The sequence below is a fragment of the Sorex fumeus genome, unplaced genomic scaffold (genome assembly GCF_029834395.1).
Source record: "Sorex fumeus unplaced genomic scaffold, SorFum_2.1 ptg000013l, whole genome shotgun sequence".
NCBI lineage: Eukaryota > Metazoa > Chordata > Mammalia > Eulipotyphla > Soricidae > Sorex > Sorex fumeus.
Genome location: NW_026606070.1, coordinates 18,786,122 through 18,802,681, shown reverse-complemented (window position 1 = coordinate 18,802,681; position 16,560 = coordinate 18,786,122). Strand labels below are relative to the sequence as shown.

General features: G+C 38.4%; 1 protein-coding gene across 2 annotated transcripts in view; it reads left to right on the top strand.

Annotated features, from left to right (window-relative positions):
- The first annotated feature begins 7,219 nt into the window (after positions 1-7,219).
- The window catches only part of STAP1 (signal transducing adaptor family member 1), a 43,644-nt gene continuing 34,303 nt past the window's right edge, over positions 7,220-16,560 (top strand). For both annotated transcript variants that reach the window (XM_056111434.1, XM_056111433.1), the window contains exon 1: positions 7,220-7,446. In XM_056111434.1, the coding sequence (XP_055967409.1) occupies positions 7,327-7,446 (120 nt within the window). In that variant the 5' untranslated portion in view covers positions 7,220-7,326. The remainder of the gene's footprint in view (positions 7,447-16,560) is intronic.

Below are 16,560 nucleotides of genomic sequence, written 5' to 3'. Positions count from 1 at the left end.
AAAATGTTGTTATTAAAACTATTGTAAAAAATGCTTTAGACTTTAAATTTTGTATTCGAATAGACATTAGACATTATTTTAAAGTAGTTTTTTGTTTGTTTTGTTTTGTTGGGGGTCACACCTGGGTTTTGTGCTTAGAGATTACTCCTGTGGGGCTCAGGGGACCATATATGGTGCCTGGAATGGAACTCCAGTTAGCTACAGAGAAGGCAAGTGCCTTACCTGCTGTACTATCTCTCCAGTCCCAAAGCAGTCTCTCACAGTGAAGACAACTCTTTGTAAACATCCTAGAGAAATTTAGTAGCTCTGTCCATACCCTTTACAAGTGAAAAGAGTACATCTTCCCACTACTGACATTTGAAAAATGAAAGAAAGCTTGTTCTCTCAAACTCAGGTTCTCCTTTGAACACGTATATTTGTTTGTTTGCTTTTGCCATTCTGAAGAAGCCTGTGTTCTATAACATGTACTCCTCTCTTTCACATCTTTCTAAGAGAAATTTTATTCAGCAAAAACTATCTTGATTCCAAAAATAAATCTGTTCTAGAAATTTAGTTACTATTACAACATAAAATCTGCTGAAGTAAAAATCTATTTTTAAACTTTGAGTTTTATTTGTAATTAAGTTTACCCCGCGAATCGGTGTTCCTTCCCGGAGTCCCTTGGAGGGGAGCGGGTTGAGCTTTCCTCCCCGCCCCGGCCAGGGCTACGGCAGCCGGAGACCTCCAGGACCAGCCACCACCATGCTGAGACCACTCTCCGCACACCTGAAGGTACTGGCAGAGGGACAAAGCCACGCGGGTTCCGGGGCCGAGACCTCCAAGCCTACTCGAATTGGAGTCGAGCATCTTCCACCCAGATCCTCCAAATTCCAGTAGGCGGGGGTCACACCCACCACCTGGCCCCCTGGCGCCGTGTAATCCCATCAGCGGCCAAGACTCAGAGACTATAAAATCCAGATCCCGGACGAGAGCAGTGCAGTCTCTGCCCCCGCGAATCGGTGTTCCTTCCCGGAGTCCCTTGGAGGGGAGCGGGTTGAGCTTTCCTCCCCGCCCCGGCCAGGGCTACGGCAGCCAGAGACCTCCAGGACCAGCCACCACCATGCTGAGACCACTCTCCGCACACCTGAAGGTACTGGCAGAGGGACAAAGCCACGCGGGTTCCGGGGCCGAGACCTCCAAGCCTACTCGAATTGGAGTCGAGCATCTTCCACCCAGATCCTCCAAATTCCAGTAGGCGGGGGTCACACCCACCACCTGGCCCCCTGGCGCCGTGTAATCCCATCAGCGGCCAAGACTCAGAGACTATAAAATCCAGATCCCGGAACCGCGCGGCCGCATTTGCGGCCGCGCGACATCTTATTATCTCATTCCTACTTTGGACAATCTTGCAGGCTGTCGAATGTAGCCTGCCCACAGGGCAGAGTCTGGCAAACTCCCCGTGGCCTACCAAATATGCCAAATACCAGTAACAATGATGGGTCTCATTCTCCTAAAGAGCCCTGAATATAATCTCAGGGCTAGGATGAAAGAGACGTTACTGGGGCCTGCTCGAGCCAATCGACGATTAACAGGATGATGAAATGAAATGAAATGAAAACTTTGAGTTTTATTTGTAATTAAGTTTACTATTTTAACTCAGTTAATGCAAATGTTGATCCCTCTGTGACTGCATTCATTCTAAGGAGTCTTTTTTCAAAAATGTGCCTTAGATAGAAAGGTAAATTGGGACCTGAATAAATAATACGGATTGAGAATGCCTAGCCTTTCAACATGGTACTCCCTCCCACCCACCCCCCAAAAAAATATAGTCCCAAGTTCAAATTCCTAGTGTCCCAGATGCCACAATCACAATCTTGTCAACTTTACTATCCAAACCTGGCAACTATGCTGTCCTCAGACCCTGACAACACAAGGGATTTGCAGCCATTCTGTGGCCTGGTGTGTGTAGGACCACAAAAAGGAACAAGATTCCTAGTAAGTTTAGTAAGTGAAATGATGTATGAGTCCAGTGCTGGAGGTACAGTCTCTGGCTGTGAACATTGCAGTGACCCTAATGAACACCACAACTATAACATTTGTGTCTGGTAAGAGAAAGTCCTGGCAAGCATGTGTGTCACAATTAACAGAGCACAAACTGTGATAAGCATCACAGTGAAGGGTGCAAGACCCACTGAAAAATGTGGAAATTCCACAGTCAGGCATGTATGAAACTCCTGGTCATTGTCACAACATCAGCATCAAATAATAGGAAGAGGAAAGGAAAAAGGGACATATAGAATAAAGTAAATAGGCTGAAATTGTTAAGTTAATAAAGTAGGATTACAATATGAAGATAGGTGGCAGCAAAGTTCACTAAAAGCATTTTTACTTAACGACAGATCCTTAAGATCTGCATTGAGTTCTCAATTTTAAAGTTTATAACTTCTACTAAGTCTATAACTGTACCTCATGGTGTTTCACTAATAAAAATTTTTTAAAAAATAAAATTTATAACTTGACTGACATGTGTCCTATTATGTATGATTCCCCAGCCCCCTCCCGCCCCCAAAATATCGAGTGGGTAAATTTTTAGGGTCTTTATAGTTTCCATTCAGAAACCTACAAATCATGACACAAAATATATTCAAATTGTACTCATCTCTTAAAAATTAATCTTTATTAAATTCTACTCCCAAAGCTTAACATCGTATCATTCCATTATATTTAAGATTAGTCTCACCCTGTTTATCAGATATTTAAAAAAAAAAAGAAAGAAAACAATCACAACACTAATTGCAAAATGAACACAAAACTCTTACAAAAGACAAGTGTGACTTCATAAGATAATGGTATTCAAAAGTTCCAAAATGCAAAACAAATGCTAATACCAGTGCAAGGTTAGACAAACTCCTTTAACAAACTTGATGATGTGCAAGAGAAACTTGAAATGTCAATATAAAATATAAAAGACCTTTGTGCAAAACATTATTAACTATCAGGAAAATGCAAACCAAAATCACAATGTGAGTAAAATTTTAGGAGGGGGTCACATCTGGCTGTGCTCAGGACTTACTCCTCACTTCACGGGTCACAACTAGAAAATTGGGGGACCATATGTGATGCCAGAGATTGATAAACCTGGGTCAGCTGCATGCAAGGCATATTCCCTGTACTATTGCTCCAGTCCCTCATTTGATTATTAATTGCAATTATATTCTATTACATAAATTGTCTTAACAAAAATACAACAAAAACGTACTATTCTCTGGGTCTCCATACTGTATTCTATAGTTTGTTTCTGTAGCACTGTAGCACTGTCCTCCCATTGTTCATCAATTTGCTCGAGCAGGTACCAGTAATGTCTCCATTGTGAGACTTGTTATTGTTTTTGGCATATTGAATATGCCACAGGGAGCTTGCCAGACACTTCCATGCGGGCAGGATACTCTCGGCAGCTTGCCGTGCTCTCCGAGAGGGACAGAGGAATCAAACCAGGGTCGGCTGTGTGCAAGGCAAATGCCCTACCCACTGTGCTAGTTTGTTTCTAGTGAACATAAATCTTAGCTCATAAAAATGATCCTGTTTTTCATTGAAAACACATTCATATTTTAAAAAATAATGTATTTCAATGTTAAAATTCTAACTATAAAAACTTAAATTTCACTGATGGCTATTGGGGCTTGGGGGTTGGGGGTTTATTGGGGTTCTTCGTGGTGAAAAATAAGTATTGGTAAAGGGAAATGTGATTGATATTTGCATGACTGAGACCTAAACCTGAAAGCTTTGTAACTTTTCCCAAAGCGATTCAATAAATAAAAAAAATAAATAAAAAAAAATTTCACTGATGGCTGAGCAAGGCTTTAAGTAATGTAAAAATATATATTCATTGGCATGAAAATTTGTTGTAGATATATTATATTAAAAAATACATGAAAAGATACCAAAAATGGATTAACATGTGATTTTTCATTTTCTTCTTTATAACTTTATGTATAGTCTAAAATTTTTAAAGGTTTATAATTTATAATGAGAAAAAATATGAAATTATTTTAAATAGTATTTATATGACACAATATTTGAGAGTTTGTAAATTTCAGTGCTTCTAAAATTTTGTCAACAACAAAATATTCAAACTTCAGTTAGTATAGAGAAGGGACCAGTATGACAATAATAGTTAGAAATGATCACTCTGAGAGGCAAAAACGTGTAGCCGAAGTGACATCTGCACTTGTTTGTTCATTGCAGCACTCTTTACAGTAGCCAGAAACTGGAAGAGACCTGAGTGCCCAAGAACAGATGACTGGTTAAAGAAACTTTGGTACATCTACACAATGGAGTACTATGTGGCTCTTAGAAAAGATGAAGTCATGAACTTTACATACAAGTGGTACAATATGGAAAGTATCATGCTAAGCGAAATGAGTCAGAAAGAGAGGGATAGACATAGAAAGATAGCATTCATCTGGGGGATATAAAATAATAAAATATGAGATTAATACCCAAGAATAGCTGAGAGCAACACCAGGAGAATTACTCCATAACTTAGAGGCCAGCTGGGTATTCTAGGGGAAAGGACAATTCAGATAGAAAGGGGAACACCAAGTGGAGGGTGTTTGGAGGATCCTCCCAGGAGGGGAGATGCAAGTTGAAAGTAGACTGGACTGAACATGTTCGCCACTCAATGCCTCTTTGGCTGATCACAGCGCCCAGGAGGAGAGAGAGAACAGGGGGGAATGCCCTGCCACAGTGGCAGGGGGGGGATGGGGTGATGGGAGGATGGGGGGGGAGGGATATTATCCTGGTGGTGGAAAATGGGCACTGGTGGAGGGATGGGTATTTGATCGTGGTATGACCGAGATCCAAGCACAAAAATTTGTAAATCTACAACTGTACCTCATGGTGTTTCACTAATAAAAAAGAAAAAAAAAAGAAATGATCACTCTGAACGAAAACTGAGTGTTGAAAGTAGGTAGAGGGGTATTTATGATAACCTTTCTCTATTGCAAATCATATTGCCCAAAAGGAAAAAGAGAAGAGGGGGGGAGGGGAGGGGAGGGGAGGCGAGGGGAGGGGAGGGGAGGGGAGGGGAGGGGAGGAGAGGAGAGGAGAGGAGAGGAGAGGAGAGGAGAGGAGAGGAGAGGAGAGGAGAGGAGAGGAGAGGAGAGGAGAGGAGAGGAGAGGAGAGGAGAGGAGGAGAGTGCTTGCCAAAAAAGGTAGGAGGGGTTGGGGCAGACAGGAGAGAAAGTGGGGGGATATTGCAGGTGGAAAATATACACTGGTGAAAGGATGGGTATTGGGACATTATATAACGGAAACCCAATCATGATATGAAGAGCGCATATTTGCAAAATGAAGCTATATAATGGGACACCTTAAATGTCCTCACTTATTCCTATAGACAAGAGTTTCCCAAACTTATTTGGCCTACAGTCCCTTTTAAGTAAAAAACAAAACAAAAACAAAATAAAAAAAATAGTAGCAAATAGAAGCATTCCCTAATTGCTCTGTAGATTCTTCTGCTCTCCCCACCTCCATATTCTTCCCACACTCCTCCTGGGACCTGATAGAGTTATTTTAGGAAGCCCTTCAATGGACAGTGGGGAATTGTTTTGATCAGGGGTCAGTTGCATAGACCAGAATTCATGATAAGTAGTTTAAACTCAAGAAAATCTACTAATAGTTTACACAAATGTTGAGTTGGATGTAGAAATGTTTTAGGTTTCCAGGAATGATTTCCAAAGACGTACTAAAGAACTGGGAGCTAAAGAACCAGTTACTGAATGTGAGGAAAAAAATGGGAAATTGGGAAGCTAACACTAATGCTGATAGCACTAAAACCAAACTAACACTGCACAGTCAAGAACCAATGCAATTACAATACTAACATGTAAATGATAACACTCCAAATTAAAATCTCTGTGAGCAGGCTCCAGAAACACACCAAACTGTTCATGATAGGAATCATTAAAGTGATATTTTAGGCCTTGCTTATCAACACCCATGAAACTAATCATGGGATCCTTGAGTCTTTGTCTAGTGACATCAACAGAAAAATCCAAGGTCTATAGGTCATGCTTGCTTCTAGAAAAATCAAAGACAGCTTTTAGTTAAGCCTTGCTTCTAGAAAAATCAAAGACAGCTTTTAGTTAAACCTTGCTAATTCTAAATGGATCTCAACTCCAGCTGCAGAGTTGTCTGGGAAGTTTAGTTTTTAGCTTTTTCACCTCTGCAATAAAGAATGGCATGCTAGAAGGGATTGAAATGAATATACAATGCCTCATTCTCTAAAGAACTACTGCGTATTAAACAGTGAAGAGGAAGAAAAATGGAAACCTAATCCCGTGTATCTGGAGCTTGAAGTGAATGAATTTCAAATTACAAATTTGCGAGTTATATCTTCTCTATTCTACACATTATCTCCCTTCCTGGACTTTCTAGTTGCTATTAAAACTAGCACTGCTGCCAGATATAAAGAAGTACCTGAGAGATTTACAGCTTCCTCTGAACCACAGTGAAGATTACCAGAGTTGGGAAGACCGAGGTGAGTTCCTGGGTCAAATGGGCAATTATTTTACAGTTCCACAAAGAGGTCACACATCTATGTCCCTGTGATTTGCTAGATTTGGGGATCAACCTCCTACCCCTTGAGTCTCAGGGGTGCCATAGATCCTCAGTTGGAATGCAGTATAACCCTTCTGGATCCAGAAAGAGATCTGAAAGCAGCCGTGCAATATCTATAGAGGAAAAAAGTGAAAATTACATCAAAGTGATTTCTACTTAGTGAGCTATCAAAATGAGTGCAAGATGAGTTATTTTTTCTAAACATTTGACTCAAGTTTTACAGCAGAATTGGTAAGAGTAAAATTAACAAATGAAGTAATTTTAATGATGTAGAGTTCATTCAAGTCACGTCTTCCAGGGATTTCAAAAACTGAATATCAACAAACAAAACATAGCGAAAGAAAACTAAATGTGAACTTGTGTCTCCTCTAAATTTCATAACCTCCACACACATCTATTCCTTTCATCTTTCTGTGATGTTAATCTTCTGTTTATTTTTCTACTACTTTCTGTTTATTTTTCTACTACTTTCATGTAGTTTATTCAGAGATTGCCCTTTTTAATCTGGTCTAAGTCTGTTCTTTCTTACCTCATCTAGAAATTAAAACTAAATGTGTGTGTGTGTGTGTGTGTGTGTGTGTGTGTGTGTGTCTTGTTGGTAGTAGTGGTTAAACTCGAGTTGGGACTTCCTCTTTGAGCAGTCTTCGTTTCCTCTCATACAGGAGAGATCTCATTTTGCTTGAGACGTGAGTAATTGAAACTAAAATCACATACCAACTTAAGGGTATGATGGCTAAGAAGCCCCCCAAACCAGCACCTCGCAGAATCTTCCAAGAAAGGTTAACTATTACCGCTCTCCCCTTATACTTTGAAGGTTTTTTGTTAGTCAAGCGCTCAGAACACCAGGTAAGTCCACAGATTATAATGTTAAATGAAAAGCATCTGTTTATATAAAATTGATGATAATCATGTGATTTGTCAAGAGCCTCCTTGTTTCTATTGAAATCATATCCTTTTTCTTTGAACTCAATGTATTTCAAATAAAATGTTGTATTTATTACATGTATTAAAAATAACATGTACGTATTACAAATATTAACCCACAGTTCTAATATTGTCACTTATGTAAAATATGATTAAACTAAATTTTCAAATGATTTATTTAAATATTACAGAAGATTTTGGTTTAGAATATAAAGGTTGCCTGTATATTTTCTGCATTATGCTTCCATAATGATAGTAGCATTTAAAAAAATACTCAAGATAAAATTAAATCTTCAACTTCTTTCCTCACTTGTTCTTAGATTATAGTTAATGATCAAATTATTTTTAAATGGTAAAATTTTGAAAAAAATTGTGCAAGTCAAATTGACACTGTTTAACATTTTGTTCAATTGCATGTTCTAGAAACTTTAACACTGGTGGAGGGATGGGTGTTAGAATACTGTATGACTGAAATCAGTCATAAAAAGCTTTGGAAAAAATAAATAAATAAATAAATAAATAAATAAATGAAAACTGTCTAAGAGAGTAACTTTGAAGTATGTCACCTGGGGTATTTATGAGTAGTAGTCATACTACGCTACATATATGCATCCCTTTTTACTTTAAAATATTAAGTGCATAATTCTAAATGAGACAAACATGAAAGAGCCTGTTAATCAAGAAAAATAAATAAATCATTAACTTAGGTCAAATTTAATGAAAAGTAAATATTAACTATAGAAATAATCGGATTAGAAATTCCATAAGAAATATTTAATAGTGATGATAATTTTTCTGAGAATTTGTTAACATGACAATGTGTATGATAAATCTATCTGAAATAGCTTATACTTAATGCTTAAATTTATAGTCTGAATATTTGCTATTTGAGAGAAAAGGCATGATAATTTGCATTCTAACATAGGTGTTATAGAAATTTATAGTATTTGTGGGTTACACTGGAATGTTGTTTTTATTTACTTTGGAGAGAGGGGCACATTAGCTCTGCTCAGGACTCATTCCTGACTCTGCTTCAAGATCATTCCCGGCAGTGCTAGGGAACCAGATGTGGTGCCTGGGCTGAACGGAGTTTGGTAGATTGCAAGGCGAGTACTCACACTGGATTTTTTTTTAATCAGGGAAAAAATCTATGTCTGATTTATAATTTAAATTTTATTATTTATTGAAAGTGTTCCAAAATATTTATAATATATGTCCCTTATATTAAGTTTCTTTTAGTATTATAAAAGGTACTCATTGTTATGGTGAGTAGAAAGAACAAGAATTTTAGAGTATCAGCAAAACACTGGTTTTCTTTAGGGGAGAAGGAATAGGGCCACACTCTGTGGTGCTGGGGGCTTACTCCTGACTCTGTGCTCTGGGATTATGCTTGGCTGTGATGCAGGACCAAATGTGGTGTTGGGGACTGAATTGCAGTTAGCCACATGCAAAGTAGACTCCTTAAGTCCTACACTCTCTGGAGAAAGTAAAATACGTCTTTATCAAATGATTTTGTCATGGATTTTGTCATGCAATCTTAAAAGTTACTTAATTCGCTTGAGACTGTTTCTTTGGCTGTAAAATAATTTGGCTTACTCCCAAAACATGATTAATGTCTGAAATATTATAGCTATTCATTCAATTTATTCATTTCAAGTAAAATTGTGTACCTCTTTTGCTCTAAGCAGAACACTCAGTTCTGAAACTTATGAATAAAACCAAATACTTTGTTTTTTATTTTCATTTTGTTTTGGGGGAGGGTCACACCTGGAGATACTTATTCTGGCTCTGTGCTCAGGGATCACTCCTAATGGTACCTATGGGGCCCTATGCGACCCCAGAAATTTAACTGATGTCAGTTTCACCCAAGGCAAGTGTTAACTTTAACTCTTAACTTTAACCTTAACTCTTGTACTATCTCTCTGGATCCCAAATATTTGATTTTAATGACACTTGGTCTGGTAAGGAACGATGTCTACATAATTGCTGCCTGATGGCTACTCTATTTTTTTCTTAGAAAGCATATGGTAAATGGAAACAATAAGTTATAAACAAAAAACTGTTTCTGAGACAATTAGTTTCTGTTACCACTTGACTTAAAGCAAAGTGCTTTCTACCTGTATATCAGTGAGAAGAGCACTATAATGAATCTACGTAGAGGGTGGTTTCAAAGTGTTAACAGTATAGCATATGTAAAGCGAAATGAGCCAGAAAGAGAGGGACAGACATAGAAAGATTGCATTCATCTGGGGAACTTAAAGTAACAAAATAGGAAACTAACCCCCAAGAATAGTTGTCATAAATACCAGGAGGTTCACTCCATGGCTTGGAGGCCAGCCGCACACTCTAGGGGTAAAGGCAGCTCAGATAGAGAAGGGAGCACCAAACAAAGGGTGTTCGGAAGATCTGCCCAGGATGGGAGATGCATGCTGAGAGTAGACTATAGACCAAACATGATTGCCACCCAATGCCTCTTTTGCAAACCACAGCACCCAAAAGGAGAGGGAGAACAAAAGGGAGTGCCCTGCCACAGAGGCAGGGTGGGATGGGGAGATGGGGGGTGGGAGGGATACTGGAATTGGTGGGGGTGGAGAATGGGCACTGGTGGAGGAATGGGTAATTGATCATTGTATAACTGAAACCCAAGCACAAAAATTTGTAAGTCTACAACTGTACCTCATGGTGTTTCACTAATAAAAATTTAAGAGGAAGAAAAAAGAATATAGCATATGTAAAACATGTGGCTCACTCTAAAAGTTAGACTTTCCATCTTAGGATTGGTTATAGCTTCATTAACATGCTTAAAATCAGTTTTGGGTCTACAAGTACTTATGAATCAAAGAAGAGCCACAGTGTTGATTAGAGTGATAAAACAGAAGTTATGAAAGAAAGCTACGGAAAATAGTGATATTTCTAGGCAAGGTGTAGAAGGTGCAGTGGTGGTAGGGGAACTTGTGAAGGGAAAATTAACAAAAGGTACATAGATTATCTTTGAAGCAAATCAGCTGGGGGAAGTTGGGAAACAGTAGATGGCAAATAGGGTTTCTGATGAAAGAATTAAGAACACTTAAGCTAGAGAAAATACAACAGGAAGTAACCAAGCCTATGAGGAATTTATATTTAAGAGTTGTTTCTACGCTATTTTTGTGGTGGGTTAATTTGTGTGAATTCTTTAAAGAATTCAAGGGGGGATTGGAGCGATAGCACAGCGGGTAGGGTGTTTGCCTTGCACATGGCTGACTTGGGTTCAATTCCCAGCATCCCATAAGGGGTCCCCTGAGCACTGCCAGGAGTAATTTCTGAGTGCATGAGCCAGGAGTAAACCCTGTGCAATGCCAGGTGTAACCCCCCCAAAAAAAAAGTTTTAAAAATAAAAGAATTCAAGGAGCTTTATCTGCAAGAAAATTACCAATATATACCATTTTAAATACAATTCCAGATGGTCTGTGTATCCTAGCTTAGGAAACTAGTATATTAATAGTACGTAATTTTCATTGGAAAATTTGGGGAATATCTACTTAAACCACCACTTTAAAATTCTTGTTTAATCAGGAAGATTTATTTGAGAGTAGCACTGCAGCACTGTCCTCCCATTGTTATCAATTTGCTCGAGCAGGCACCAGTAATGTCTCCATTATTAGACTCGTTGTTACTGTTTTTGACATATCGAATACTCCACAGGGAGCTTGCCAGGCTTTGCCATGCAGGCGGGATACTCTCGGTAGCTTGCTGGGCTCTCTGAGAGGGACAGAGGAATCAAACCTGGGTCGGCCATGTGCAAGGCAAACACCCTACCCGCTGTGCTATTGCTCCAGCCCCAAGAGTAATTCTTGAGGTAGGAGTAAGCCCTGAGCATCAACAAGTGTGACCCCAAAACCAAAACAATATTTTTAAAAACATATGACTTCACCAATGCTTATTAAAAATGTAGAGAATGTCTAAAATATATCTATAAAAATAAATGATTGTGGACTAGAGAGATAATATAGCAAGTAGGAGCTTGATTTGCACATGTTCAACCCAGGTTTGATTCCCCAGCATTCCATATCAGAGACAATACCCCACCAGGAATAATCTCTGAGATCATAGAGTGGAGTAAGTCTTGAGTACCACTAGGTGTGACCCCTACCCCCCCCCACACACACACACATACACAAAAGTTACTGAGAGGATACCTTACAAGAATTATGAAAGGCACTTCTATTCTCAAACAGGGACCCTATTTCATAGGCCCAACAATTTACAATAATTTGTTTAATAAGAAACAGTAATAATTAATGTATATGAGAGATGCCTGACAAACATCTACACAATAAGTTTCTTGACTAATGTCTAAACACTGTGTTTCCAAATTTTCAAGAGTTATGTTTTAAATCAATGAGAATTAACTAAACTACACAATGCCAATAGATAGTTAGAAAAATAAGTAAATGTTGGACTGGAGAGATACAGTACAGGGGTACTATAACTATAACTCTGTACTATTCTGACCCTTTTCCGGCAAGTGGTGGACCCTAACTGAATCCTCAACACCATGATCTGATGCCCAAACATATAGCAGAGATCCCTGAGCACAGAGTCAGGAGCAGACCCAGAGCATAGCTGGATGAGGCAGGGAAGGAAAGCAAAGTGGAAGGGGAAAGGGAAAGTGGAAAAAAAATAAAAGGCAAGGAAAGGAAAAGAGATGAAGGGATGACTCCTGAATACAGAGGCAGGAGTAAGGCCTGAGCACTGCTGAGTGTGGTCCAGAAAACAAAACAAAAGAAAGAATATATATAGAGGATGTGAACCAATCATCACTATATTGCAACTCCCCTGTAATGGGGTGCAAAGCTCCAGAAGCCATTGTGTCTTTGGGGCCCTCCTCCACCCTGATGCCAGGATGTCCATGAGAAGGAGAGAGGAAGGGAGTGGAGGGGAGGGAAGGGAAGGAAAGGGAAGCTCTCTAATAAAGTTGGGAAATATACGTGTATATCTTGTTGGTCTAAAATACCTAATCCATTGAAAACATATCATAAACGACTTTGTCACTTTGTATCTAATGGTGACTCAATAGATAAATGAATAAATAAAATATATAATCCTTAATAGCATAATTAAATGATTGATCACTAGGTGTCCCCAAAATTCCAAACGCATTTCATTTCATTATTTGAGAGTAAAAGCTAGTACTTGCCACAACAGGATATCAGTTGCATCACAGTTCTTACAAAAAGGGAAATTCTGAGGTTGGAGATATAGTATGGTGAGTAGGGAGGTTGCCTTGCTTGAAGTCTATTCCTGGTATTCCATAAGGCGTACAGTGCTTGCCAGGAGTGATCCCTGAGTATAGTCAGAAGTGAGCCCCAAACGAGCCTCATCCAGAAATTGATCTGCTGAAAAACTAAGATATGTGGGTTTTGTGATTGAAATCTCCAGGCTCTCATGGAGCCGGAAATGATCTACCTCACCCCTCCCACCCATCTCCCTGTTCTTCTGGAAGCCTAGCAGTCACATCCATGAACTGCCTCTGGCACCAAATAAGCTCATTAATTGGCCATGATCCAGAGACTGTATTCTTGAAATATATTTTTATATATATGTATATATACACACACATACCATATTCACATGCACACACATATGTATACTGATATATCACTGTCACTGTCACTGTCCTCCCGTTGTTCATCAATTTGCTCTAGTGGGCCCAGTAACATTGTGAGACTTGTCACTGTGTTTGGCATATCGAATACATCACGGGGAGCTTGCTAGGCTTTGCCGTGCAGGCGAGATACTCTCGGTAGCTTGCTGGGCTCTCCGAGAGGGGCGGAGGAATTGAACTTGGGTTGGCCATGTTGGCCGCATGCAAGGCAAATGCCCTACCTGCTGTGCTATCGTTCCAGACATTAATACTATTTTAATCTTGGTTCCTAAATTGAAATATAAAAGGCTATGCATTTTCTTGGATTTTAGACTAATGGCAGCTATTATGCTGCCATAATAATGCACTATTAATTCACTGTTCTCTTTATCTTTACAGTGACTCTTCTGGGTAGAAATTATCCTCCACTTCATAGAGAAGTGAGTTGAAGCTTACAGAGACTTTGTTTTTGAAGTTGTTGGTCCATTAAAAATCCTGCCCTGGATCATGCTATCTTCCAACTAAAGTTCTATTTCCATTTGATTTCAGGGTTCCAAACACTGAAGATGTCTAGTTATTGTGCATTTTATTACATTTGTCCATCTAAAAAGCTTAGTAGATTTTTCAGAAAGATTAATTGAATGGAAATGAGATTATTGCATTAAAGTTTAAATAACTGTCCTCCCATTGTTCATCAATTTGCTCAAGCAGGCCCAGTAACGTCTCCATTGTGAGACTTTTTGTTACTGTGTTTGGGGTATTGAATAGCTTGCCAGGCCATAAAATGATTATGAAGCTAAAGATAAATCCAAAAGCCTCTTTTCACTTTCCTTTTTTGGTGGGTGGGGCACACCTGATGGTGACCAGGGTTTATTCCTGGCTCTGTACTCAGAGGCAGGGCTCAGGTGACCATATGCAGTGCTGGGGAACGGACCCAAATCAGCAGTGTGCAAGGCAATCATCATACCTACTGTGCTATCTCTCTGACTCTTTTCTTACCTAAGGCAATTCAAAAAGCCCACAATTTTTAAAGAAACTTTATACCAAATGTATTTTATCTAAAATGTGTGTTTGAAAATATAGTTTTAAAAATATTTACATATCTCAACATGCATAAGTATTCATATAGAAACATGCTGATTTCAGAGGTTGATATTTATAGATGACTAATTATACTCATGTTCATGATAGCTCATCATAAAGTAAGTCAAGAATAGATGACACACAGGTATCTGCATACCAAATATAATTTTGATCTGTTCTTAGGGTTTGTAGCTGCGGTTGTGGTTCACATATCCTATTACTATTTCTAATCTTATTTTTTCTCAAAGTTGCCTTTATTTTCGACTCAGTGACATTGTTGCTTATTTTCCCCCTCCATCTTTTGCCTCTTTCCCCAGTTAATAAGTCCTCCTAATCCTTTTCATGATTATACTTGCATATATATATGTATATACATATATGTGCTTATCAGAAAAAAATCCATTTTTATGTGACTAATCTTATCCAGTTCATATTGTTTTCTTATGATCGAACACTTCTATAATTTTTTCAGGAGTACAGATGAATGTCTACCTGTACATACAGAAGGAAGTCAATAAATATTGAGTATTAGTGATTTTAGCTTCTCTATGTTGAATAAAAATGAGGTTAATTTCAGGGTTTTCTCTCACTTTCCTTCCAAGAAATATGGGATTCTGGGTCTATACTTGATCTTAGATGTCATACGTTAGTAAAATGACAAAAATCATGACTCATTTCAGTTCATAATACATGGTATACATTCAAATCTCTCTCTCTCTATATATATATATATATATATATATATACTCCTTATCCTAGTTCCAAAATATTATTTTGCTTAGGACCTTGTAAATGTTTGGGGAGACAGCACAGATTTTACATGTATAATGTCCAGCTATAATCTCTAAAATCACATGGTCCCCTAAGCCCCTGGGTCTCCATTGAATTTCTCCTGATAATTTGCTGGGAAGTAGCTTCCAGTACCAGCAAAAAAAAAAAAAAGAAGAAGAAGAAGAAGAAGAACAGTGTATCATTTCTTAACCACTAGGACTAGATATAAACACCTTTAGAAAAGGGAGGAAGAAAAAACTCCCCACATAAATTTGAATTGTGCTACCACTCAATTATAAATCCAATCTCAGAAAGTTTGATTTTTAAACAGTGACTAAACACTCATAGGTCTTTTCAAAAAGTATGCTCATTAAGCTGAATTTCTCAATGTGTTTCTTGTGTGTGTTTATGGTCATATGAAAAAGTGAATCTTGTATCAGAATGTCAATGTATTTCTTTATTTTGCTTTTCAAGATACCCTTTCCTCATACATAATTCCATTGAAATGTCTATTTAAGAGATTTTAGGTAATACCATTCCCCACAAACACATTCAATTCACCATATGGAAAATTAATTGTATGGATAGTGGAAAATGTAAAGTAGCCATTAATTAGTGTGACTGATGAAGACATGCTTTTTTTTCTTTTAATTGTCAATATTTATGGATCACTTGCTATGTGTCAGGTCTTAGGTGTTTTACAATCATTATTATATTTATCTCTTCAGTTCTATGAGGCAATAGTAGAGGACAATTTTCTTCTCCTTCTCCCTTCTTTCTTTTTTTAAAATTAAAACACCATGAGATGAATAGTCACAAAGTTGTTCACAACTGGGTTTCACTCATACAACGTTCCAATATCCATTGCTTCACCAATAATGTACATTTTTCTTTCTTTCCTTATTCTTCTCCTTTTCTTCCTCTACTACCACCTTCTTTGCCTTCTTTTTTGTTTGGGGGCCACACTTGGCAGTGCTCAGGGCTTACTCCTAGCCCTGTGCTCAGGGATCACTCCTAGTGGGCTTAAGGGATCACATGTGGTACCAGAATAGAGCCTAGTTCAGAGGTATGCAAGATTTTGCCCAATGTACTATCTCCACAGCCTCTACATGCAGGAGACATAGTAATTATATAATCAAATATATAGATATATATAGATACATATATACACAACTCATCATAGTGTTTAGAATTAAGTCATTCTCATGACTTAGTGATGGCTATGCAAGCATCATCACTCTCTAGTTACAGAATATTTTAATCATCATAATAAAATTCACTATTTTTATTCCCATTTCTCCTCTTAGAAGTTTAAAATCAACTGAAAGTTAATGCACAGAAACTACATAAGTGAAGATCAATACTATTTTTTTTCTTTTTTGTGTGTGGGGGGTCACACCTGGCATTGCACAAGGATTACTCCTGGCTCTGCACTCAGGAATTACTCCTGGCGGTGCTCAGGGGACCATATGGGATGCTGGGAATTGAACCTGGGTTGGTCAAGTGCGAGGCAAACGCCCTACCCGCTATGCTATTTTTCCAGCCCCCAAGATCAGTAC